This window comes from Capricornis sumatraensis, chromosome 1 (assembly GCF_032405125.1).
Source record: "Capricornis sumatraensis isolate serow.1 chromosome 1, serow.2, whole genome shotgun sequence".
Classification (NCBI taxonomy): Eukaryota; Metazoa; Chordata; class Mammalia; order Artiodactyla; family Bovidae; genus Capricornis; species Capricornis sumatraensis.
Genome location: NC_091069.1, coordinates 4,582,445 through 4,609,607, shown reverse-complemented (window position 1 = coordinate 4,609,607; position 27,163 = coordinate 4,582,445). Strand labels below are relative to the sequence as shown.

At 40.1% G+C, this 27,163-nt stretch overlaps 1 protein-coding gene across 1 annotated transcript in view; it reads right to left on the bottom strand.

The window, feature by feature from the left end:
- SETX (senataxin) overlaps window positions 1-27,163 on the bottom strand; it is a 75,814-nt gene that overhangs the window by 27,442 nt on the left and 21,209 nt on the right. Inside the window, exons 4-12 of the mRNA XM_068964932.1 lie at window positions 23,098-23,317; window positions 22,107-22,226; window positions 19,786-19,957; window positions 19,569-19,656; window positions 14,958-19,100; window positions 8,512-8,611; window positions 4,741-4,914; window positions 2,472-2,704; window positions 1,110-1,277 (exon numbers count right to left, since the gene is read on the bottom strand). Coding sequence (XP_068821033.1) covers window positions 1,110-1,277; window positions 2,472-2,704; window positions 4,741-4,914; window positions 8,512-8,611; window positions 14,958-19,100; window positions 19,569-19,656; window positions 19,786-19,957; window positions 22,107-22,226; window positions 23,098-23,317 — 5,418 coding nt within the window. The remainder of the gene's footprint in view (window positions 1-1,109; window positions 1,278-2,471; window positions 2,705-4,740; window positions 4,915-8,511; window positions 8,612-14,957; window positions 19,101-19,568; window positions 19,657-19,785; window positions 19,958-22,106; window positions 22,227-23,097; window positions 23,318-27,163) is intronic.

Here is a 27,163-nt window from a genome sequence, read left to right as displayed (position 1 = left end):
TGAATTTGGCATAAGGAGTTCATGATCTGAGCCACAGTCAGCTCCCGGTCTTGTTTTTGCTGACTCTATAGAGCTTCTCCATCTTTGGCTGCAAAGAATATAATCAATCTGATTTTGGTCCTGACCACCTGGTGATGTCCATGTGTAGAGTCTTCTCTTGTGTTGTTGGTAGAGGGTGTTTGCTAAGACCAGTGCATTCTCTTGGCAAAACTCTATTAGCCTTTGCCTGCTTCATTCCGTATTCCAAGACCAAATTTGCCTGTTACCCCAGGTGTTTCTTGACTTCCTACTTTAGCATTCCAGTCCCCTATAATGAAAAGTACATCTTTTTGGAGTTCTAAAAGGTCTTGTAGGTCTTCATAGAACCATTCAACTTTAGCTTCTTCAGCACTACTGGTTGGAGCATAGACTTGGATTACTGTGATACTGAATGGTTTGCCTTGGAAACCAACAGAGATCATGCTGTCATTTTTGAGACTGCATCAAAGTACTACATTTCAGACTCTTGTTGACCATGATGGCTACTCCATTTCTTCTAAGGGATTCCTGCCCACAGCAGTAGATATAATGGTCACCTGAGTTAAATTCACCCATTCCAGTCCAGTTTAGTTCGCTGGTTCCTAGAATGTCAACGTTCACTCTTGCATCTTACACTGATACTAAAATTACTGTGAACAGCTCCACTCCAATACAAAATAAAAAGTTTAAAAAAAAATTACTCTGGCATAAAATTTTATCGTTAACTTTTCTGAGCCTTACCTTATTATCTATCCACTGATTTTATTCAATACCCAATCCAACCAAAATGCAGCCCAGGGACAGATACATCCAGGATGGTCTCCTGGTATCAGCTACGACCACTAACAAAGCCAGAAGACCATTCTAGCCCTCAGGAGTGATTGCACACAAGATAATATCTTCTGCCTTTTTATTTCTTATAGCCTTCTCCATCTCTGCTATCCCTTTATCTGGTACGGTTCCACACAGTATCAAAAGATACACAAAAGTGAAGGGGGAAAAGGCACTTTAGCACTTATTCACACATTAGTTAAATCTAGTGACATGAAATGATATATTCAATTAAGAACGCTGCTGCCCTCACACTTTACCTCAGTCAGCAGGCGGTACAGGATGCCAACAATGGTTTTTGATTTTCCTGTTCCAGGTGGTCCATGAATCAGACAGATCTTGGCAACTGATGGGGAGTGTTTCACCATGGCATATGCAGTTTCTATCGCTTTCTTCTGGTCTTCATTGAAATCTTTTAAGTAGGCAACCTATATGAAAGACATTAGTGAGAATGACTTTTTCTTCCTGTGGTGGCCCAGGAAAGCAAGACAGTGGAAAAATCTGTGTGAACTGCTCCTGTCCTTCATCAAACAGAAGCTTTATGATCAGGAAGACTCCAAAATGACCTTTAATCTAAGAAGCACATTCACTACTGGGAAGAGTCACTTATAAGTGTCTACAGGCTTCAGTCCATCTATAAATAAAACAATATTTTAATTTGTGATTCTTATCAAGATCACAAACTAGTTTTGTACTCTTCTTTTTATTTATTCTGATTCTTCCCATTTTCTGATCTTCCTGGTGGCTCAGACGGTAAAGCGTCTGCCTGCAATGTAGGAGACTGGGGTTCAATTCCTGAGTCAGGAAGATCCCCTGGAGAAGGAAATGGCAATCCACTCCAGCACTCTTGCCTGGAAAGTCCCATGGACAGAGGAGCCTGACAGGCTGCAGTCCATGGGGTCGCAAAGAGTTGGACACGACTGAGCGACTTCCTGGCTCTCTTCCCATTTTAGTCGATTCTCTCCCTTGACAGCAAAACCATTCCGAGACTTTCTTTCCTAACACAAGTGACGAGACTGGCAAGAGCACGGATTTCTTGGCTCAGCTCCGCGTCTACACCTCAGTTCACTCTCAAGCTGTGTCTCCAAACTTACCTCTCTGGACTTCAGCCTCCACCGATTTTTATATAAATCCCTTTACAGGATCCCTTAGAAGGTGAGAGTTGACAGAAAACACAAGTCTCTGTGTTAACTTCCTGGAACTTATACACAATTTTATAATGAGAAATATCCGTTCACACAATACAATAACTTCGTCTTCAAACTGGCAACAGTACCAAAAGCTCCACTGGTCATTCAAATGCAAAATTCATTCCATTAAACCTATTCCTACTTACTTCTGCATTTTAACCACCTAAAAAGTTAAGTAGGATGTTCACCTAACATTTTAATGTTGTTCTTCAAGCGTGTTTTCAATTCCTTATTGCACTCTACCTTCTTCCTGAGGTAAGCTAACTAACACAAAGACATACTTTACAGCATTAAAGGAGACTAGGCACTAAACATGTCACTGGGCATACATTGTGACTAGTAAGTCTTTGCTGTGGACAAAAGGAACATGATGCTTTAACGTCGTGACGTGAAATGTTCTGACTTTCCCTGTATCAAATGGTCATCACTCACAATTCTCTCAGATGTTGTAGTTAGTAAATCTTTTGTACAGAAGTCCATGGGGTTTGGATTCAGAATGGCTCTGGCCAGTTGGTTCCGACCACTCAGCAAAGACATGGCTTTCAACTTCCTTTGTGTAGTCACCAGAGAGCTGATTACAAAGCATTTCACGAGTTCATTTAAATTGACTGGTAAATTATCTTGAGTCTGGATGGAAACCGAACACTCAGATTTCCCATTATGCACTGTTACCAAGACAGAGAAAAAGCAATCTCGGTTACCAGTGAATGCAAGGTGTCCAGTTAAAAAGGTTATTCAGAACAAAGTGTTTTATAACATGTTTTCTCCACATCATTCAAATAATTTACTCAGTGAAGGTAAATTACTATTTATCGACTGAATGGCTCCTACAAACCAGGCAACATTCCTATCCTCAGGAGGCTTATTCTTTAGGAGGAGGAGGCAGATAATCAAATAAACATGCCAGGTGATGGCAAGTAGTATGAAGAATGCAGAGGAGGGGGATGAGGAAGTGAAGAGGGATGTAAGGGAGTGTTATGCAGACAAGAGAGTCAGGGAAGACCTTCCTGGTAAGATGACATTTGGGCATGGTCTTAATACAATGAAGCCATGTTAGTAACTGGAAAACTATGTTACAGGCAGAGAATCAGCAACCGCAAAGGCAGCCGGGTGCCTGGATTATTGAGGAAAAGAGAAAAGGCTGGTGTGCCGGGAGGAAGCGAGCTCAAAGCCTGAGAAAGCACTGGTGGCTACTCTTCACAGGGCTCTGCAGTAATGACTCTGAGTCAGGTCAAGGGCTACAGGACAGCTCTGTGTAGGGAAGGGAACTGCCCTAATGCCCACATTAAAAGAACCACTTACAGTGAATGCAGAATGCACTACAATGGGAAAAGCAAAAAGACCACTTAATCCAGGTGAATCCAGGTGAAAGTGAATGGTCCTGTGGGCCAGAATGTAGTGGGAGAGGTGGGGCCAGGATGGAGGATACACTGCAAAGGATGGGCCAGTTAACAGGACTTCCTGATGACTTGGTTGGAGCCTGTGAGGGAGAGAAAGACTCAAGCCTGACTCTGAGGTTTGGGGCTGAGTAACTGGGAGAATGGACGTACTGCATGCGATGATGGGAAAAGCTGAAGCGACAGCACGTCAGGCAGTAAATCAAGCGTTTCTTTTTGGAGCAGATTTTAAATGTCTAATAATTTCCAAATAGAGATGGCAGAGTAGTAGATACATGAAGAGCTCAGTGAAGGAGGCCACCTTTGAAACAGAACTCTGGCAAATGTAGCCACCTGTCGGAGTCAAAAGCACAGACAAAGCTATGTATCCCCACAGCTCCTCTTCTACAGGCATCCTACATGAAAAGCTGAGCTGCGCTCACTGGAGAGTAAACACAGCACACCAGTTACAACGCGGCACACGGCTGAACTCCAACAGCTCTGTTGCTGTTTATAAGATGTAATGCAAAAAGGTGAAGGAATAATGAAATCATATTCTCTTCACATAAGAGAGACTAAAAAAAGCAGCAATGTCAAAAGGGCAGCTTGGCATATATAGAGAATGTGGACTTCGCAGTCAAATAAAATTAGGTTTTAATTCTGAACCTACCATTTAATACTGAGGGTGACCTTGGATAAGTTATTCCACATCCCGACCTCTGATATCCCAATAAGCAGGGAACAGCTAGTTCTGCTTTGCAGGGCTCTGGGAAAAGACAGTCAACGTGCACAGGAAGGACAGGGCACACCGTGTGGCGCGGAGTTGGTACTCCTTAAATTCAAGCTAACATTATTTCTGTTATGCTCCCTTAGGGAGAGAAGCCCCCACAACACAATGGAGGAGAGTGACAGAAACAGTAAAGCCCTCAAGGTGCCTTACAGTTAGTTACATCTTTGGTCTGCTCATTAATCATTAGCTAGAAAACCAAAGCTGGAATGTGATTTAACAAACAGATGGCTTGCAAATTGTCTGTTTTATAACAAACACTGATAGATGAAGGAATTTACTAGAAGGAGAAGACATTACAAAAGAAAGCTTTTAAATCTGAAGTCTAAAGCAAGAAACACTGGGCTTTTTCCAGCTGAGTCTAGAAAATCTAAAAGAGGTCTCAGAAAGGTAAATCATCAACCTCACAAACACAAGTCTGTTAAATGTACACCAGCTAAATGTACAGCAAATACATGGCTGGTAAAGCCTAATCTAGAAGGAAATGAGAAGATGAGTTTCTGACAGACGTCTCTACAGAGTCTCACGAGGTACTCACTGACTGAAGTACGGCGGAATTTATGAACATAGCCACAGTAATATTCACAGGCATCCTCCAGGTGACTCCACTCTAAATCTTTCTTCTCCTCATTGAGTCTTTCAGGAACCAAAAACACCAGATCATTTTCCCTTGGATGAAGCTGTTTAGCTAGTTCACTTTCCTCAAGATAAACTGTAAAACAGTAAGAAGTCAGCATTTATTCTAACAGAATAAATTTACATAAGATTAACTAAAGGGACATTAAACCCTTGTACTAAGAGTTCAAGCAAGTAGACAGCGCTGGTAGACTTTGAAAGCCAGTGGGCGTTTTCAAATATTGATCACAGAGTATTATCAAGTTTTTCTTAAAAATTTACTGCTACAACACCAAAATAGATGAAGTCATAATATTCAAAAGGAGTTAATAAATTTCCTTTCCTTGAAACTTACCTTAGTTTTTAATCAAAAAATTCTCACTTTTGTGCTCTACTTTCAAAATCCCCAGTGAAAACCTGGAAACAAATCCAAGTACATAGAAGCATTTTGAGCCTACTGGTGGCATTTCAAACAAGGGGAAAGGACAGCAGTAAAATAAATGGGGCTGGGAAAACAGCAAGCTCTAATTAAAAAGTTTAGTCCCAACTTTGCCAATTCTCAACAAACTTCAACATTTTTTTTCCTCTAAAACTTACACAGGAATGCAAAGGGACAAGAATAGCCAACGTACTCATAAGGCAAAACAAGCTAAGAGGACTTGTTTACTGAAACTTTTTCTAAAGCTTAACTGATCAACCAACGTGACATGGGCAGTGAGGTAGGCAAATGATCCAATAGAGAAAGGCGTCCAGAAAATATCAGTGCATTAAATAGCCACTAGATTTATGGCAAGCATGGCACTACAGACCATGAAGAAAGGATAGTCTTTTCAATTAACAGTAGTGGGATAATTACATCTCCATTAGGGGAAAAAAATGAAACATGGTCCCTACATCTTACTCATGCACAAAATCAATTCCAGGTTGACAAAACAGTGAAGCCTCTAGAAAAGGGATTGGTAAACTTTCTGTAAAGAGACAGATTTTTCTTTGCAGGCCACATATGGAATCTGCTGCATATTCATCATCACCATCTTTTTTTCAAAACCTTTAAAAAATTATTATAAAAACCTTACTCTAGGGCAATATAAAAACAGGATATAGGGTAGATGTGCAAGCTGTTGTTTGCTGGCTCCAGTTCTAGATGTTAATATATTTATGACCTGCAGCAGGGAAAGGTTTCTTCAATGAGTCACAGAGCATTCCATAAAAAAATACACAAATATATCTGTTATGTTAAAAATAAATTCTAAACAAGAATTTTAAAGACATCTCTACGAGAGTCATAATGCAAGCCAAAGTGGGAGAATGGTTTATATCCAAATTATACAAAGAACTTGCTACAAATCAGTAAGAAAAAGACAACAGACAATGAACAAGTCTTTTGGCTTCCCCAAAGAGGTTACTTAAGCATCTACCAAGTATATGAAAAGGGGCTCAAGTTCATTATAGCAAAATAAAACCACAAATGGCCATCAGTATGCACACTGTAACAGGTTAAATTAATAGCACGATCGATACAAATGTGTCTCTATAAACATGGAACAATGTGACTTCCATACACTGGTGGGGGTGCATTTCTGTATAAACTGGCTTGGCATTATCTACTTCAGTTGAACTCATACAACTCATCTCAGGAGACAAGAATACAAAAATGCCTTCACATGACACCAGAGACACGTGACTGACCACAGTGGCATTATCCATAACATGCTGTGCGTGAAGTTACTAACATAGCAGGCCTGAGGCTTCTGTCCTTAGAAAGCTTACACGTTGCCCCTTCATTGGCATCTGAGAACTTGCATTTCCAGACAGTTCTCATTCACTGATGACAATGGTGCACGGCATCTAACCTGTTGGCCAAATTCGTTCTCTGTGGTTTATGTCAGACACCCACTTTGCTTCGGGAAAGTGATGAATCTGGAATGGGCAGAGGGTGCTGCAGGCACTGAGCCCCTCAGGTTCCCTGACAGGTAACATGCCGCATGTACTGTCACACCTCACTAGTGGGACAATTACGTGCCTGTTGTGTGACTCCACTGGGAAAGGACTCTTGAAGGTTGCTCCTGGTCTGCTTTAGACTTCACCCATGTGCTTAGTCCCCTTTGCTAATTTTGTTTTGTATCCTTCACAGTAAGAAGTCACAGCCATGCTGTGAATATAATTCCTGTGAGTTGTCCTAGTGAATCTCTGAACCTGGGGTTGGGCTTGTGAACTCCTGATACACAGACCAAAACTGATAGAAAAAATGCCCATTAACGGAAACTCCCTGGTGGTCCAGTGGTTAGGACAATCCACATGACTTGACCAAAAAATAAAATAACAATCTCCATCAACGGTAAAACTGTGATGTAGTTATACACTGAAATAATACCACAGCAATGAAAACAAATACTAAAGATACAAACAAAATTGATGAATTACACACGTTAAATGAAAGAAGTCAGAAATAAGAGAAAAGACTGTGATTCTATCATACAATCAAGATAAATGGCAGATAAATCAGTTACTTAAATATTAAAAAGAAATATAAAATTACAAGAAAATATGAAACTATTTAATTTCTAAAACCAAAATTTGAACAGTAAAGTTTATGAACATAAGCAGATAAAAACTGCCTCACAAACCAAACGTGAAAATGAACGCAAATAATGGAACTAAAAAAAAAAGTTACAACAAATGCACACAAATAAGAAGAAAACAAACTTTCTAACAGAAAAATGACAAATGGTATGCAGAGACAATTCTGTGACCGTTTCCGACCCCCAAGAATTTAAAGGACCACTAAAGACTTGGGGACAAAATGTATAATCTCAAATGAGATACAGTTCCCATGTAAAACTGGGGAAAAGGTTAAACTAGCAAATGAGGAGAGATACATTCTTATGTTCTTATGTTAGACGTGATAATGGAATTCTTTTTGGTAGACAGAGGCAATATGAATCAAGTCTTTTTTTTTTTTTTAATTTTACTTTATTTTACTTTACAATACTGTATTGGTTTTGCCATACACCAACATGAATCCGCCACGGGTATACACGTGTTCCCAATCCTGAACCCCCCCTTCCACCTCCCTCCCCATACCATCTCTCCGGGTCATCCCAGTGCACCAGCCCCAAGCATCCTGTATCGAACCTAGACTGGCAATTAAAAATGCATACACTGTGATCCAGGCAAAAGGATTTATTCAGTGTAATAGTGAAAAACCATAAACAATATACATATCTAACTAGAAACTGGTTAAACAGAACTATAGAACATGCTAACAATAATTACAAATACTGAAAAGACATTTACAACAGATTAAGTGAAAATAAGTCAAATGTAAGCTTTGTGAAGGCAGAATTTTATGTTCTCATCCCAGCTACATATCTGGCATCTAGAATCACACACTATCAGGCAATACACAGTCAATAAATATTTGCTGAGGTAAGTAAATTAAAAAAGTCACAAAATAGGTAAAATAACCCTACCCCCTCACCACCTCCCCACACTTTACACACAGATGAGGAGCAAGTCTAGCAGTAATATATGCACTACGAATTATCCTCATTAAGTAAGACTTTAAACACAGTCTACATAAGATTCAAATTAGGAAGCCTATATCCCAGAAAATACAATTATCCTGTTCCCTCAAAAGAAATCTCTCCAATTATTACATGACACAGTCCAAGTTACTTAAGAAAGAACTTACCCACGAACTCCCAGTATTTTTTATAATCACCAGGAAATTTTCGTAAATGCAACTGATGGAATTTCTCTTTGTTTGGAGAGCTGATCCATTCCTGTGCCACCTTAGCAAAGCAAAAAAGGCAAATTAAGAAAGCAAAAACATCTGAAAATTTTTCCAAAGTAAGCAACAATAAAATCTAGAACCTAGAAATCCCAGGTGACAGAAATAGTAAAAATTAACTTGGGACTTCTGGTTTCCAGCTTGGCATGTATGGAACTTAAAAATCACCAGTCCATCCTAATAAGTATACAGAGACAAAAAGGTGGATACAGATAATCAAGACTTACCAGAGCAGAAACCCTTAAGCAGAAACCTCCATGCCAGGAAGAAAACCTGAACTGGATTTGGCAAACTGTTGGAGGCTCAGTATAAACGACTCTGAATGCTTAAAAACCCTAGGGCGACCCAGTCATAAGGGACATCTCACACTCTACTACTGAGTTTCACATCTAGGAGTTCTAATAGGCCCCCACAGTAAATGTAGGAGAAAATTCCCTGTGTCCTTTGGTGGGGGAGGGGGAGTGGATATAGCAGTGTTGAGGGTTAGGAATTTTAGAACCATTTTAAAATACAGAGTATTCTGACCTTTTAAAAAATTTTTTTCACTGGAGGATAATTGCTTTACAATGTTGTGGTGATTTCTGCTGTATAACCACCTGAATCATCTATTAAATATATATCCCCTCCTTCTTCAGCCTCCCTCCCACCTCCATTCTAACCTTCTTAACACGGCTTTGATCTATACAAAAACTATTTTACCAGAGCCAAACTTGCTGGATGACAATGGGTGAGATGCCTGGATGGCATCACCAACCTGATGGACGTCAGTCTGAGCATGCTACAGGAGCTGATGATGGCCAGGGGAGCCTGGTGTGCTGCAGTCCATAGGGGTCAGAGTCAGAGACAACTAAGCAACTGAACTGAACTGAACTTTGCTAGGCTTTTATCAGAGCCTAACCTACTTAGGGGAAGAAAACCTACTCCAGATCATTCTAGTCATCCTGTCTCACCTGAGGAGGCAGGGAGAAACCAAGATGCATGAGTGTGAAAGCCAGAGGCAAAGGCTCACTAAAAGACTGACACCTGGGCTTCCCTGGTGGCTTAGTGGTAAAAAAAAATTCCCGCTGCCAATGCAGGAGACATGGGTTAGATCCCTGATCCAGGAAGATTCCACATGACAGGGAGCAACTAAGTGCTTGCACCACAACTACTGAACCTGTGCTCTAGAGCCCAGGAACTGCAACACCCCCTACAACTCGTGCTCTGAGTAAGAGAAGCCCCTGCACCACAACCAGAGAGCAGCCCCCACTCGCCACAGCTAGAGAAAAGCCCGAGCAGCAACGAAGACTCAACACAGCCAAAAAACAGAGAAGACTGACAGCTTACCACAGGACTGTGGCGTGCTCTCCCTTCCCCCACACCTCAGTACTCTTTAATAAATGTCTGTTTACTGTTCTTTTTACTTAGCAGATCAAATCCACCTTACAACAAAAAATAACTGCATTCTCAAATGCAAAAACACAGTTTGAAGAGACTGAACAAGCATCAAAACTAGTCAGATATAGCAGGAATATGGGAATTGTCAGATCAACAATTTTTCAAAAATTAAAACCTATTAATTTATATACTAACTTTAAAGGAAAAAGTACCCTATGAACTAATAGGTGGATAAAGTAATGAATGAGATGTCAATTTTGAAAAAGATCCCAAAGGAAAGGCTAGAGATTAAAAACACTAACAGAAATGAAGGATGCCTCTACTGGGCTCATTAGAACGATGGGCACTGCTGAGGAAAGAATCTCTGGGATTTAGGATGCAGCAACAGAAACTACCAAAGCTGAAAAACATGTGAAATACTAAAGACAGAAAAAAATCTTGAGCCAGTGAGGAAAAAACCACCCTATCTATAGCAGAGAAGACTAAGAACTACATCCGACTTCTCTTCAGAAAAATGCAAGCGAGTGAAACATTTAAGATGGCTGAGAGAAAAAAACCTACCAACCTAGAATTCTGAATCTGGCAAAATCATCCTTTACGAGTGGGGGGAAACAAGGATCCTCTCACACAGAATCTGAGGGCATTTGTCACCACTGCACCTAACTTGCAAGAAAAGTTACAAGATCTTCAAAGAGAAGGAAAATTAAATAGGTCAGAACTCAAATCTACATAAACAAAGGAAGACCATCAGAGAATGAATACGTGAAGGCAAAATTAAAACCTTTCTTATGTTTAATTCATGTAACAGATAACAGCTTATTCAAAATAATAGCAACAACATATTAAGCTATGGATGCTTATGTATGTGCGTGTGTGTTTGTTAATGTAGGCCTATGTGTATGTGAAACAAATGACAGCAATGATACATTGGATGACAAGGAAAAATCAGGAATATTTTGTTATTGTAAGGTAGACACACTATCCATGAAGTGTTATCTGAACACAGACTTGGTTGTAAATATATACTACAAGCTCTAAGGCAATCACTAAAAAAAAATTTTGTTGATATTCTAAGGATAGACAATAAAATTATATAAAATGCTCAATTAAAGCCACAAGAGCAGGGACAATAAAAACAGGAATAAACAACAAGGGTAACAAATAAAAAACAGTAGCATGTACACTTAACATGCTGAAGCTAAAACTCCAATACTCTGGCCACCTGATGTGAAGAGGTGACTCACCAGAAAAGACACTGATGCTGGGAAAGACTGGGGGCAAGAGGAGAAGGGGGTGACAAGAAGATGAGATGGTTGGATGGCATCACTGATTCAATGGACATGAATCTGAGCAATCTCAGAGATAGTGAAGGACAGGGAAGCCTGGCATACTATTATAGGGTTGCAACGAGTTGGACGTGACTACATGACTGAGCGACTGAACAACAACAAATCCTTTCATCATCAACAGTTCTATTAACAGCTCTTTTTATGTGAACCTCTGGCAGACAACATTACTGGCCTCTTCATGGATCACAGCCTTGTTGTGGTAAAGGAGCTTATGTAACTAAATGAAGCCATTAGACATCCTGTGCAGGGCCACCCAAGAGAGACAGATCTGAGTCAAGAGTTCTGACAAACCATGGTCCACTGGAGAAGGAAATGGCAACACACTCCAGTATTCTTGCCTGGAGAACCCCATGGACAGTTCAGTCGCTCAGTCGTGTTGGACTCTGTGACCCCACGCACCAAAGCACACCAGGCCTCCCTGGTCCATTACCAACTCCCGGAATTTACCCAAACTCATGTCCATTGAGTCGGTGATGCCATCTAACCATCTCATCCTCTGCCGTCCCCTTCTCCTCCTGCCTTCAATCTTTCCCAACGTCAAGGTCTTTTCAAATAAGTCAGCTCTTCCCATCAGGTGGCCAAAATATTGGAATTTCAGCGTCAGCATCCATCCTTCCAATGAACACCCAGGACTGATTTCCATGTGAAAAGACAAAAAAATATGATAAATGAAGATGAGCTCCCCAGGCTGGAAGGTGTCCAATGTGCTACTGGGGAAGAGCAAAGGGCAATTACTAATAGCTCCAGAAAGAAGAGGCTAGGTCAAAGTGGAAGCAATGCTCAGCTGTGGATGTGTCTAGTGGTGAAAGTCAAGTCTGATGCTGTAAAGAGCAATACTGCATAGGAACCTGGAATGTTAAGGCCATGAATCAAGGTAAACTGGACGTGGTCACGCATGAGATGGCAAGAGTGAACATCAATATCTTAGGAATCAGTGAACTAAAATGAATGGGAGAATTTAATTCAGATGACCATTTTATCTACTACTGTGGTCAAGAATCCCTAAGAAGAAATGGAATAGCCCTCACAGTCAACAAAAGAGTCTGAAATGCAATACTTGGGTGCAATCTCAAAAATGACAAAATGATCACAGTTCAGCTCCAAGGCAAACCATTCAACATCATAGTAATTCAAGTCTATGACCCAATCACTGACGTCAAAGAAGCTGACCAGTTCTATGAAGACCTTGAACACCCTAGAAATAACAAGAATAAAAGATGTCCTTTTCATTACAGGGGATTGAAATGCAAAAGTAGGAAGTTCAGAGATACCCAGAATAACAGGCAAGTTTGGCCTTGGAGTACAAAATGAAGCAGGGCAAGGATAACACAGTTTTGTCAAGAGAACATACTGGTCACAGCAAACACCATTTTCCAACAACACAAGAGACAACTCTACACATGGATGTAGACATTTCACGAGATGGTCAATATGAAATCAGACTGATTATGTTCTTTGTAGCCAAAGATGGAGAAGCTCTATACAGTCAGTAAAAACAAGACCTGGAGCTGACTGTGGCTCAGATCATGAGCTTCTTACTGCAAAATTCAAGCTTAAATTGAAGAAAGTAGGAAACCACTAGGCCATTTAGGTATGACCTAAATCAAATCCCTTATCATTACACAGTCGTGACAATGAATAGACTCAAGGGATTAGATCTGGTAGACTGAATGCCTGAAAAACTATGGACAAAGGTTCGTAACACTGTACAGGAGGCAATGACCAAAACCATCCAAACAAAGAGAAATGCAAGAGTGCAAGATGGTTGCCTGAGAATGCTTTACAAGTAGCTGAGAAAAGAAGAGAAGCAAAAGACAAGGGAGAAAGGGAAAGACATACTCAACTGAATTCAGAGTTCCAGAGAATCACAAGGAGAGAAAAGGCCTTCTTAAATGAACAATGCAAAATGAAACAACAGAATGGGAAAGGCTAGAGATCTCATCAAGAAAATTGGAGATGCCAAGGGAATATTTCATGCAAACACGGGCCCAGTAAAGGACAGAAACAGCAAGGACCTAACAGAAGCAGAAGAGATTAAGAAGACGGGGTAAAGATCAACATGAATCAGCCACAGGTATACCTATGTATATAAAACTCTTGGAGGAAATTATAAAACTCTCGGAGAAACACTCTTTGACATACATCACAGCAAGATCCTCTTTGACCCACCTCCAAGAGTAATTAAAATAAAAACAAAAATAAGTGGGACGTAGGTTAAACTTAAAAAGTTTTGCATAGCAAAGGAAACTATAGACAAAATGAAGAAGCAAATCCTCAGAATGGGAGAAAATAACTGCAAATGAAACAACTGACAAAGGATTAATCTCCAAATTATACAAGCAGCTCAACAGCACAAAAACCACCCAATCAAACAGTGGGAGAAAAGACCTAAACAGACATTTCTCCAAAGAAGACATACAGGTGGCTAATAAACACATGAAAATATGCTCAACATTGCTTGTTATTAGAGAAATGCAAACCAAAACTACCATGAGGTATCACCTCACACTGGTCAGAATGGCCATTATCAAAAAATCTACAAATAATAAATGCTGGAGAGGGTGTGGAGAAAAGGGAACCCTCTTGCACTGTTGGGTGGGAATGGAAATTGATACAGCCGCTATGGAAAACAGTATGGAGATTCCTTAAAGAACTAAGAATAAAACTTTCACATGACCCAACAATCCCACTACTAGGCATATACCCTGAGGAAAGCATAACTGAAAAAGACCCACGTACCCCATGGTTCACTGCAGCACTATTTATAATAGCCAGGACATGGAAGCAACCTAGATGTCCATTGACAGATGAATGACTAAAGAAGTTATGGTACATATACAATGGAATATTACTCAGCCATAAAAAGGAATGCATCTGAGTCAGTTCTAATCAGGTGGATGAACTTGGAGCCTGGAATACAGAGTGAAGTCAGAAAAACAAAGATTGACTATTAATGCATACATATGGAATCTAGAAAAATGGTACTGATGAACCTATTTGCAGGGCAGTAATGGAGACACAAACATAAAGAGAGTTGTGGACACAGTGGGGGAAAGAGAGGGATGGACAAACTGAACTGAAGCATACATATTGCCACATGTAAGAGAGCCAGGCGGGACTGAAGCATACACATGGCCACATGTAAGAGAGCCAGGGGGGATTCGCTGTGCGACTCAGGGAGCTCAGCCCAGTGCTCTGTGACACCTAGAGGGGTGGGATGGGGTGAGCGGTTCGAGAGGGAGGGGACTTATGTATACTTATGGCAGAGTCATGTTGATGTGTGGCAGAAACTAACACAATATCGTAAATTATCCTCCAATTAAAAAAAATTTTTTAACATAATTAAATGCATAACTATCTCCTCTGAGAACTCTTCCGTTTCCTTTGCACTGAAAAACATTTCCTCCTTTGCCACCCATGGACTGTGTAAGTTCCAGAAGGGCAGAGATTAGGAAAGTATTGATATTTCCTGTGTATGACCAGCACCTAGAACAGTGTCTGGCATAATGTCTTTTCAACATGACATTTACAAGTTATATTTTAGCTGTTCTCCTAGCATGGTAAAAAAAAAAAAAAGGCAATTTCAAAATCTGGATGTATACCATTAAAACACATACTTACTGTTTCAAAAGTATTCAGTACCATCAAAGGGAAAAACACATTGAAATAATCTCCACAGTCTTGAAACCTGATAGGCACCCGTCTTGCGATGGACTGACACAGACTCGACGGGGGCCCACACTGATCAAAGTTCACAAACATCTCGTATCTCCATTTCAAGACCTCTTTTACAAAGGTATCAGAGATGGACTGTGACGACGTGAGAATGTTTACTGGAGAGGAAGTCAAAAAAGATTTGCTTTCCCCAAATGGAACTCTCAAAACTTGCCTGTTGGAGTTATTTGGAGTCTGAGCAGGGAAAACACTGCACAGACCTTTCACTTCAGCCACTGGCTTCAGAGACACCAGAAGGGGTGGCTGTGGTCCTTTCAGAACAGACTGTGCCCCACTTGACTTATTTTTCAGACATGATGGGAGGGATGCGGTACTTTCCAAAGACTTGGAGAGACCAGCAATCCGTGAAGTACTGCTTGAACTATAAACCTTGGTCGTGGAAGGTCTTGAACGTTTTGATGCAGACAGAGGCAAGCCAGGTTTACGAAATGTATCTTCATCTGTGGCTTTAGTTTTTGAGTGTTTTGAGCAGTATTCACCTGGGTTTTTCAGAGTTTCAACACAATCTTTGTACTTACATTTTGTGCTATTCAAAGATTCGGACTGCCTCACACACTCTTCCTCTCCCTGCACGGTATCTTTTCCATCAATGACTTCAATGAGTTTATCATACTCTCCCTCAATTTGTGAACATAAATCCATGTCTTCAGGGTCACGCTGTGTTAAGAATATATCCTCCTCCTCTATGTCACTGCTGAATTCAGGCTCTCCCTCTTTCAAAGTCGCCACCTCTAAATGATGGACTGTTGGGTCACCTCTGCCTAACAGGGCCTCTGAGGTAGGAACAATGGCTTCAGTTGTTGCTGTTCTTCCATTTACCATGACAGGATTACACTGGTTTGCTTTCACGGGTTCTGTTTCAGAAGACTGACATGTTAGTAACTGTTTTCCCTTATTGTTAGCAGTCACCTCGGCTCCTCCGTGATGACTGTAATCTGACTTACTTGACACTGGCACAGCAGAGCTCTGTGCAGCACATGGCCCTGCTCGTGTCTTATCTGTACTTCGACAATCAAAACGTCCTTGTCTGTTGTGTTGTGATTTGGATCTCATCTGCCTATGCAACTGAAGGTCTTGACTCGTCAGCAGTTTCTTATTATTTCTGACAGAGAGAGTCTGAGGAGGAATTAACTTTGTCTTTTTCCGGGTATCCACTACTCCAACAGATCTGCCATGGTCACGTAGCTGATCTATACACTCTAAAGATCGCTGGGACAATTCAAACGCCCTACGAGGAGCCTTTTTCAGGCCAAGTTTCTCAACCGTTGAAGTTGGTTCGGGACACTGGCGAAATTTCTTTGGCGGCACAATAGCAGGAGTTGTTCTACAGCTTATGTAATGGGAGCTTTTACTCTGTCCTTTCTTGGTATCTGAAGGGGATTTCTTAGAAGCTTTAACCACTGGAACTTTCCTGACAGGTCTGGAATACGTGCGAGGCTTTGGAAGAGACTTCTTTGGGGAAACCGCAGCGTTTCTCTGAACACTTGAACTGGGAACTGTAGCTCTTGGGTCTACACCTTTAAAATCATTTTTACTCAGATTCCCCTTGTTAAGAATACCAGACGGGTCCTCATTTTTGACAGAAGATGAAGGCCTTAGAGGATCTTCAGCTATAGGTTTTTCATACCGTCTTCTCTTGGGTTTTTTTACTTCAATTTCACAAAATTCCTCAACAGAAGTACTACTACTACGTGGTTTTGTGTGCTCTTCAAAGTTCTCTGCTACTTTTTTAATGACCTCTTCAGATACATAATCTGTCTCATAACCCAAATCATTTGCAGTATCACCCACAGGAGTCGAGCATGGATTTTTCTCATTCTCTTGAGCTGAATTCTTGTCTGGTTTCTGATCATGCCAAACTGAAAACACTTCACATGGAGTCTCAAACTCAAAAAACTGAGAATCAGATTCCTCAAACTGCAAAAGGGACACTGGATTTTCTTCCTTTATTAATACCTTCTGTTCCACATTTGTGTTAGCTATTGAAGTATGTTGCTCTGGACATTCTTTCTCAATGCATGCTTTGATCTCTTTCATTTGTTTCTTCAAACCCAGGATTCTTTCCTCCTCCTCATCATCATCGGAATCTGAAATAATAATAACTTGTCCACGGCAGGTTTCCCTGATATTTTGGTTTGCTGTGAAACATCTTTTCTCATCTTTTACTTTTCTTTGTATTTGGGATAAACTTTTTTGAGTTGAATCTGATGGGAACTTAGTAACACTGGCTTGAGCCATTAAAGATAATTTGTGGAGGTCTCTATCTACCTGAGAATCTGTTAAGGTGTCAGGCTGGGGACTGCTGCTAAGGTCCTGTTCTCTTAAATTAGAAGAAAACTGACCAGTGCTCCTACTAATTTTCCTATCTCTCAATTCATGTCCAGTCACAGGCTCTTTAAAGGGAGATGCTTTTGTCATGAAAGTATTGGTCATTTCTGTGAGTGAGACCAAATCTTTGGTATCAACATGACATTCCTGTATTTGACAACTGTTTTCAGGGGTAGAAAAAATATCTAACTTTTCTTTCTTTACTTCCTTCTTTCTCAGCAATAAACAGCTTTGTGATTTTTGTTCTCCATTTTTATCATCCAGAATACCATTAGGGACTAAAGAAGGAGTGCATATGTTTCCACCTCCTTTCTGACCTCCTATATCTTTCTTTGAATAGAAACCCTCAATGCTAGGTACAGTCAGGTTTCCCTCTAAACTGATACTTTTCCTGTGTTGCTTTTTTATTACATGTGACAACTTAGCACAGACTCCATCTTTATGTGTCTTAGATTTTGCTTTTGAGCTTTTGCCAAGATCATCATCCTTTAAAGAGAAGTCCTCATTGGAGGCAGACACTTTTTCCATAGAATCCGTGCTAGAAACAGTCAGTAAGCGCCTTGATATTATTATTCCTCTGTCAAATACTTTTTCTGGACCATTTCTTAAAGTACCATTCTGTGGGGTACATGAGGAATTCTCTTTTACAGACTTATATTTCCCTGTACTTATTTTAACTTGATTTTGAACTCTTTCACAGGCAAGGTTTTTACTACTCAGCTTCAAACATGACTCAGCTGAGAGGTGGCCTTCTAGTTTCAAATCTTTTATATAACATGGCTCTTTACTCTCTTCTATGGCATTATTTGCTTTGCTCAAAATACTCTCTTGTACTTGATATGCATCAGCTTTCATTGGTTCTTTAGAAGATGTTGAGCTGGAGTTTTCCAGACAGTGCACATCTTTTTCAGACTTCTTCCCTATTTGTTCACTTTCTTCTTTAAAAGATGCAGGAGGCGTCTTACATGCAAGATTCAGATCCACAGAAGTGCTAAACTGAGGTACTTTGAATTTTATGTTCCTAATAATTTGCTTTAAACAAGTCTGTAGCTCATGGGTTTCCTGACTAGTCAACTGCCAACCTAAAGATAAATTCCCTCGCAGGAATAAGTTGAGTTTATCTCGGAACCGTTTACAGAGAGTCTGCTGCCCAAGCTGACAGCCTTCTTTCAGGAGACTTCTAATCAGCTGCACACAAGCCAGCTGCACAGAGTTGGAGGGCACTGAATGCAGTGACAGGGATGATATCATTGCTGTGCCTTTGGAACAGTTTCCAGATGACTTCTCGGAACTCCGTGCAAACGCTGTGGTCGGTAGCTTGGCACACTTCACCACAGCCTCCACCCACTGCTGGGAACTAACCCACAGCAAATGTAGACATTTTTTATTTCTATGCAGTTCAATCACGGACACCAAAATCAGAAGGAAAAACTCAGTGACTTTGTCACACACAGCGTCTGTCTGGTTGAGAACATCTTTGACTTCAGAGTACAGATGGTGAATAACCTCTACTATGTAAGCCACACCCAAATCCTTCAGGTCCATGAGGGATTGCACAAAAGGGATGAACCACAGAAATGTGCTGTTATGAACACGCATGTCCTGACCAATATCTGACTGGAGCACGTTAGCTAATGTTTCCATTTCTTCATACATGTTAGGACAATAATCGGGGCAAATGGCTGATCTCCACCCCGAATCCTAAAATGAAAGAGATACAGACGTTCAGAAAAACAAGCATCATTCATGGTTGCCTGACACACAGTTGTAAACAAGAAAATATATTGCTCAATTTTCCTGTTTTGGTGCACATATACGGACCCCCAAGAAATTGAAAACAGTTCAATTTTGAGGTTAAAGTTTCATGAAAAGGTTAAATTTACAAAACCTCCGTGCACTCTGAAATTCTTTCCATCAGCTGGTTCTGATTTCTAGTCACGTGATTTATCTCCCCCATGCCATATACATTCCCCCCTTCCTAATCATACTTAAAAATTTCAAAGTGTGCCCATTTTTCCCCAGGCACGACTGTTCAGTCAGAAAAATTTTATGCAACAGTTGATTCAGAATAGCTATATCCCATAAAATCAGCACTGCAACTGATCACTGCACTGTCGATACAATATAAAGGCAATACAGTATCATCTGAACTCTGAAAATGCTTTATACCTTTTTGGTCTTTTCAGGATTATAATTGTATACAATCTGGCTGCAAGTCACCATATCATCCAAATATGACTCCGGTTCTAACTTGGTCCTTAAAAATATTAAGAATAAATAGAAATTACTGAACTAAAGGGGGTAAAAAAAGAAGAAAAAAATCCTGTCAATTAATAGACTTGCTTATGCAGACTGTTTGAAATCGTGACAAAGGAACTGAACAAACCTCACAGAGCTGTTCCGTATGTTCTGGATCTCTCTATTGTAGCTCACATTGTTAATAATGGTTTGAAATGCTTCAATAGGATCAATAAGTTGACCCCAGACCTTAGATCCAAGGCGATCCAGAATCACCATGAAACAGTGTAACGCTGGCCAGAAAGGATCCACACTATCATCTGAAACACAATGGAGTAATTGCCAAATTAAAAAACAATTAGAAAAAAAGTACTAAAATATATTGAGAATTAAGCACCCTTTACCTGGGTAGCAACAAAACTGAAAGCAAAGCAGGAAGTAATTTAAGCCCTGCCAACTATAGGTCTTAGAAAGCTGGCAGACATTTAAGTAGTGTTTGCATTTTTTTAAAAGCAATACACCTTGGTTAAGAAATTTTTTCATGTGAAACAAACTGAGATAGTCTAGATAGATAAACTCAACTTTCTCATCCAGTTTGCCACACCTTTAAGAATCTTTCCTACTCTGCTTCTTCCAGACCTTTATATTCTCATCCTTCACAAAATAGCAGAAGTGAGGAAGGGAGAAGTAAGAAAAACCTGATATCTCCAGATCTAAACAAAGTCCATGATACAAGAAATCCCTAACTGTGTGTGTCATCTGGCTGGTGTACGAGACTGAACCCCTGAGGCACTGGACAAGCAGAGATGCACTCTTTTCATCCACCCCTGTCTCAATGTGGCCTTGTTATTTCCATTCCATCCACCTGGCAGGAATGGTCACTACTCCCATCCTCTGGCATCCAGTCGTTTCCCTCTTCTCTATGTGCAGTGGCAAAACACTGACCCACTCGTAGACCTTAAACTGTTCCTCACTGTTTTCTAAGGAAATTCAAAGTTCTCAGTCAAGCACTTGTAAGATCTTACTCTATTCTTCTCAGATTTATTTTTCCATACGAAAATAAAGATACACCATCTACAGAAAAAAAAAAAAAAAGGATTGCTGGCTTTTCCCAAGAACTAGATAGAACAGTTTCACTATTAGTGCCACCAAACCAAAAAAAAAAGTTTCTTTTCCTTCCTTACAGTTCAGCTCAAATACCTCCCCCTGCAGCAAACACTCCCAGTCATTCGACCTTTCACAGTACTCTTTGGAGTAAGTGGTCTCACACACACAATCTCTGACAACCCAAGAACTTTCTGCTTTATTTCCTTCAGGGCTCTTAGACTCTACTTTAAAAAAAAAATCATAGTCATTTGTGTAGAACTTCTCATATACTTTTTTTATCCTACACTGCAGCTATCTTTTGTCTAGCAAGCTCTCAAATACGAAGTCATCAGTAAGGTAAAGACAATTACAGAAAGTTTCCTAAAGAGGTGACTCATTCTGAAGCATGTTAGGGGAGCTGGATTAACAGAGAGAATAGAAATGCACGTGCAAAGCACTGGGAAAGAACAAATTACTTAGTAAATTCTGCTAAGTGAATTAGTAATAACCTTGATCAGAAATAATCTCACAAGAAAACACATGTGATCAAAGAAACAGTAACAGTTACATATTTCTTTTAAAATTCTCCACAAAAGAATTTGTATCTATACCGAAGTTGCCTAAAGAGAAGTGAAAGTGGGTAAAAAATTGTATTTTCACAGGATTTGGCATGCTTGGTCTTTGATGATTCATTCCTTCATAAAGAAGGTTAAGATTGGAAACACTAGTACAGACTCTCACTGATAAGCCTGATAGAACCAAGCTGGCCTCTACTAACAAATACAATTTTAGACCCTGTTTATTAGGCTATCTGAGCAGCACTGTCCAAGGGAACTTCCTGTGATGATACAAATGGCTCACTGTCTGCCCAGTTTAATATGGTAGCAGCCAGGCACATGTGGCCACTGAGCTCTTGAAGTTACAGCTAATGGGACTGAAAACCTGAATTTTTAAGTTTCCTTAGTATAAATTTAAACAATCACATTTGGCTGGCAGTCACTGTGTTGGACAGTGTTACCACATAAAACCGAAGTGAAATGAAAAACCAAGCCAAAGTGAGGTATGGGACAGCAGAATCTTTCTGCATACATTTACTATCACATTATTAGAAATTCACCTCCCTTGGGTTCTAGACTAGTCTTCATTCTACTACTAATTGGGTATTGCAATGTGAGAAAGTTAACACCTCTGGGCTTCAGTCTCTTATGAAAATAAGGTGCTGAGTTAAACTCTAAAGATCCTTTCTAATTTAACATTCTGAACGTGACAAAAACCATAAAGTGTTCATTCTTTCCTCCATATCATATATCCAAATTCTTACAGTGACTCTAGTAATTTTAAAGTGCACCACCATCACAAAATTCAGCAAATAAAGTTTATTACCATTTGACTGCCTCTCCATGGTATGAAGTATTGACTGCATAAAATCATTCTGTTTATCTGAGCCCAACAACAGTGAATCCATGGCTTGCTCCTCAAGAATGGTAAGCAGCATGCAAATACCTGTAAGACCACATATAGTTTGCTTGAACTGATGACATTAATGCTGTTCTCAAGTCTTCTCTGGTTTAGTTGGCAGAATAATAACATGGCAGTAAGATGAGGCAAAATATAATCCAGTGCCTTAGACACTAAAGTCTGAGACATTCACATACAACTGCTCCCAAGAACAGAACTTTAGACTGAATAAAAGGGAAAATACTACGAACTTTGTTAAAAAGCGATTTCCCAAATGACTACACACAATTTAATCTCATAAAATTGAAGATCCCTTAAGTTTTAAGATCATCATATTTCAAGTACCAATCACTGCCAAATATACACATGACCAAGACTCTGAATCAATGAATAGGACAGAACTATTTTAAGTTCAGTATAGAATTTGTTGAAAACCAAAGTTAACCTCTTTCTGCCAGGAAATATTTTACAGCTAGGAAAAGAAGTATGAAACCTCCTTTTACCAATAGATCAAAATCTTTTAAAGTCAGTTGCTATGATAATATTTTGTTACATTTAATAATGCCTTAAATAAAAGATCTACTTGCCATACTTCAAAAGATACTTGTTATACAGATGATTTCTATGATAAAAAGTATTTAAAAAGAGATGTTGTAATGGTCAATTTAATGACAGAACAAGAACTGGAAACTACGAAATCTCTTATTTAGCAATTCCGATCAGGTTACCAAATGAGACAACTTTTGCTGGATAACTGTAAGAACTACTGGATCACGTCTATATCTGGCAAAAACTAACACAGTATAAAGCAACTATCTGCCAATTAAAAAATAAAAAAAAGTGCCAGATTACTGTAGGCTTAAAAAAAACACTACTGGAAAATACTAATTGCTATTTGTATAGCAACAATACTCACCTAACCAATAGTTTTTGTAGTTGGCAGTATCATACATGTGTGAAGGCAGAAGAACCAGTTTACCCTTCTCAAGAACAGAAGAAGTATAAATGTCTGGGTTTTCTAAAAGTCCCAACTCAATAACTTTAAAAAGGCAAGTCAAAACCTCCTGTAAGTCATAGTAATCATCTCTATCCACTTTCCCCAAGTTTCTTGCAGTCAGGATAGCCCAACGCCGAACCTAAAAGCACAACACATTCATTACTTCATTCAGTGAACAACTGTCTATATACAGCAAGAATCTATTTAAAATAGGAATTCGCTGCTGCTAAGTCACTTCAGTCGTGTCCGACTCTGTGCGACCTCATAGACGGCAGCCCACCAGGCTCCCCCGCCCCTGGGATTCTCCAGGCAAGAACACTGGAGTGGGTTGCCATTTCCTTCTCCAACGCATGAAAATGAAAAGTGAAAGTGAAGTCGCTCAGTCGTATCCAACTCTTAGCGACCTCATGGACTGCAGCCTACTAGGCTCCTCCGTCCATGGGATATTCCAGGCAAGAGTACTGGGGTAGGGTGCCACTGCCTTCTCCGAGGAATTCTTTACAGGTTTTAAAAGACACAAGATATACCAATTGTATGTCAGAATCTTTTAAAAATCACCATGCTATACACCTTAAAACTGTACAGTGCTGTATGTCCATTATATCTCGAAAAAACCATCATACAGAATAAAGTACTTCAGTAAAAACATATGATTTTCAAAGACATTTTAAACCAAAAGGAGGTGATGACTGAAAAAAAAAAAACACAAGACACTAATTACAATCAAATTCTGAACAACACACAGGGGTTAGAGCACTAACTTTCTGCCTAGTTGAATATACCAATATAATCCGAATATAACTTAGTCACCAGTACTTCCATATCCAAGATTCTGCACCATGGATTCAATTAACCTTGAACAGTATATTACTAAAGTGTTATTTCTGAGTCACTCAGTCATGTTTGACTCTTTTGTGACCCCATGGATTGTAGCCTGCCAGGCTCCTCTGTCCATGTGATTTCGAATACTGAAGTAGGTTGCCATTTCCTCCTCCAGGACGTTCCGGTCCCAAGGATCAAACCCATGTCTCCTGCTTGGCAGGTCTTTACCAATAAGCCACCTGGGAAGTCCATGCATTAAAAATCTGCATATAAGTGAATTCAGAGTTCAAACCCATGTTGTTCAAGGGTCAAATTGTAATGCAACGTGTGAACTGTATTTCATCCTGATTTGAACAAACTAACTCCAGTAAAGCATTTAGGATAACCATTTCCATTCACTTAAACACTAACTAGAAACATGATATTAAGTAACTATTATTGGTATGTTGATATATTTTTTTAAAACCCTTACCTTTTAGAGACACATACTAACATTTTATGGATTAAATGCTCTGATTATCTACTTCTGTATATTTGTAATGTTCCATATTAGAAAGTTTAAAAAAGGAAAGAAACAATGAAAAGAGAAGAAATCAAAGGGCACCTCTACATGGCAATATAGCACAGGACAGTGATTTTAAAACTCTTCTGAGATACAAATCTAACTTAGTGACCATAACCAACCTTAAAAACTAAATAAAACAATGCGCATCCTTCATTGTAAAGTTATTTTGTGAAATGCTGATATATGTATACGCATATGTGAAAGGTCACATATGCATATACATGTGTTAACTCAATGAAAAACATTTTTATCAATACTTATTGACTATGGGCAGAAAAGTTTGAAAAACACAGAACTAATGGACAAAAGAATGAGCTCTATGTCAACATACCTTTAAGCTACAAAAAAAATACAAAGGAATCACTGAGTCTATACTAATAACAAACTAGATGAATGAATGGGAGAAGGGAAAATGGATCTTGATTACAGTATAATCCACGTCAAGTGCTGACTAGTATTTGTGTAAAGTGCTGTGGCTGAAATTATTTTGCAGTCTTAGAAAAACTGGCTGAAGGAAGAACCATTCAGTTCAGTTCAGTCGCTCAGTCATGTTCGACTCTTTGCGACTCCATGGACAGCAGCACACCAGGCCTCCCTGTCCATCACCAACTCCCGGAGTCTACCCAAACCCATGTCCATCAAGTCGGTGATACCATCCAGCCATCTCATCCTCTGTCGTCTTCTCCTCCTGCCCCCAATCCTTCCCAGCATCGGGGTCTTTTCCAATGAGTCTACTCTTCGCATGAAGTGGCCGAAGTATTGGAGTTTCAGCTTCAGTATCACTCCTTCCAATGAACACCCAGGACTGATCTCTTTTAGGATAGACTGGTTGGATCTCCTTGCAGTCCAAGGGACTCTCGAGAGTCTTCTCCAACACCACAGTTCAAAAGCATCAATTCTTCGGCGCTCAGCTTTCTTCACTGTCCAACTCTCACATCCATACATGACTACTGGAAAAACCATAACCTTGACTAGATGGACCTTTGTTGGCAAAGTAATGTCTCTGCTTTTCAATATGCTATCTAGGTTGGTCATAACTTTCCTTCCAAGGAGTAAGCGTCTTTTTATTTCATGGCTGCAGTCATCATCTGCAGTGATTTTGAACCAGAGCAGCCAAAAAAACAAAAACAAAAAAACACAAGGCTGGGGAAATGTTCCAAATCAAAGGAAAAAAATGCACCATGCTGTTGGTTCAGTCACTAAGTAATGTCCAACCCTGCAACCCCATGGACTACAGCACATCAGGTTTCCCTGTTCTTCACTATCTCGCAGAGTTCGCACAAACTCATGTCTACTGACTCAATGATGCTATCCAACCATCTCATTCTCTGTTGCCCTCTTCTCCTGCCCTCAATCTTTCCCAGCATCAGGGTCTTTTCCAATATGAGTCAGTTGGCTCTTCGCATCAGGTGGCCAAAGTATTGAAGCTTCAGTTTCAACATCACTCCTTCCAATGAATATTTAGGGCTGATTTCCTGTAAGACTGACTAGTTTGATCTCTTTGCTGTCTAAGGGACTCTCAAGAGTCTTCTCCAGCACAATTTGAAAGCAGCAACTCTTCCGCACTCAGCCTTTTTTATGGTCCAACTCTCATATCCATATCTGACACTGGAAAAACTATACCTTTGATTATATGGACTTTTGTCAGCAAAGTGATGTCTCTGCTTCTTTAAACATTATCTAGGATTGTTATAGCTTTTCTTCCAAGGGGTTAAATGTCTTTTAATTTGATGGCTGCAGTCACCATCCACAGTGATTTTAGAGTCCAAGAACATGAAATCTGTCACTGTTTCCACATTTTCCTCCATCTAATTGCCACGAAGTGATGAGACCAGGTGCCATGATCTTAGTTTTCTGAATGCCGAGTTTTGAGCCAACTTTTGCACTCCTCTTTCATCAAGAGGCTCTTGGTTCCTCTTCGCTTTCTGCCATCAGATTGGTATCATCTGCATATCTGAGGCTGTTGATACTTCTTCAGTTCAGTCGCTCAGTCACATCCGACTCTTTGCGACCCCATGAATCACAGCACGCCAGGCCTCCCTGTCCATCACCAACTCCCGGGGTTCACTCAAACTCATGTCCATAGAGTTGGTGATGCCATCCAGCCATCTCATCCTCTGTCGTCCCCTTCTCCTCCTGTCCCCAATCCCTCCCAGCATCAGTCTTTTCCAACGAGTCAACTCTTCACATGAGGTGGCCAAAGTATTGGAGTTTCAGCTTTAGTATCAGTCCTTCCAAAGAACACCCAGGACTGATCTCCTTTAGAATGGACTGGTTGGATCTCCTTGCAGTCCCAGGGATTCTCAAGAGTCTTCTCCAACACCACAGTTCAAAAGCATCAATTCTTCGGTGCTCAGCTTTCTTCACAGTCCAACTCTCACATCCATACAGGACCACTGGAAAAACCACAGCCTTAGATGGACCTTTGTTGGCAAAGTAATGTCTCTGCTTTTCAATATGCTATCTAGGTTGATCATAACTTTCCTTCCAAGGAGTAAGCATCTTTTAATTTCATGGCTGCAATCACCATCTGCAGTGATTTTGGAGCCCCAAAAAAGAAAGTCTGACACTGTTTCCACTGTTTCCCCATCTATTTCC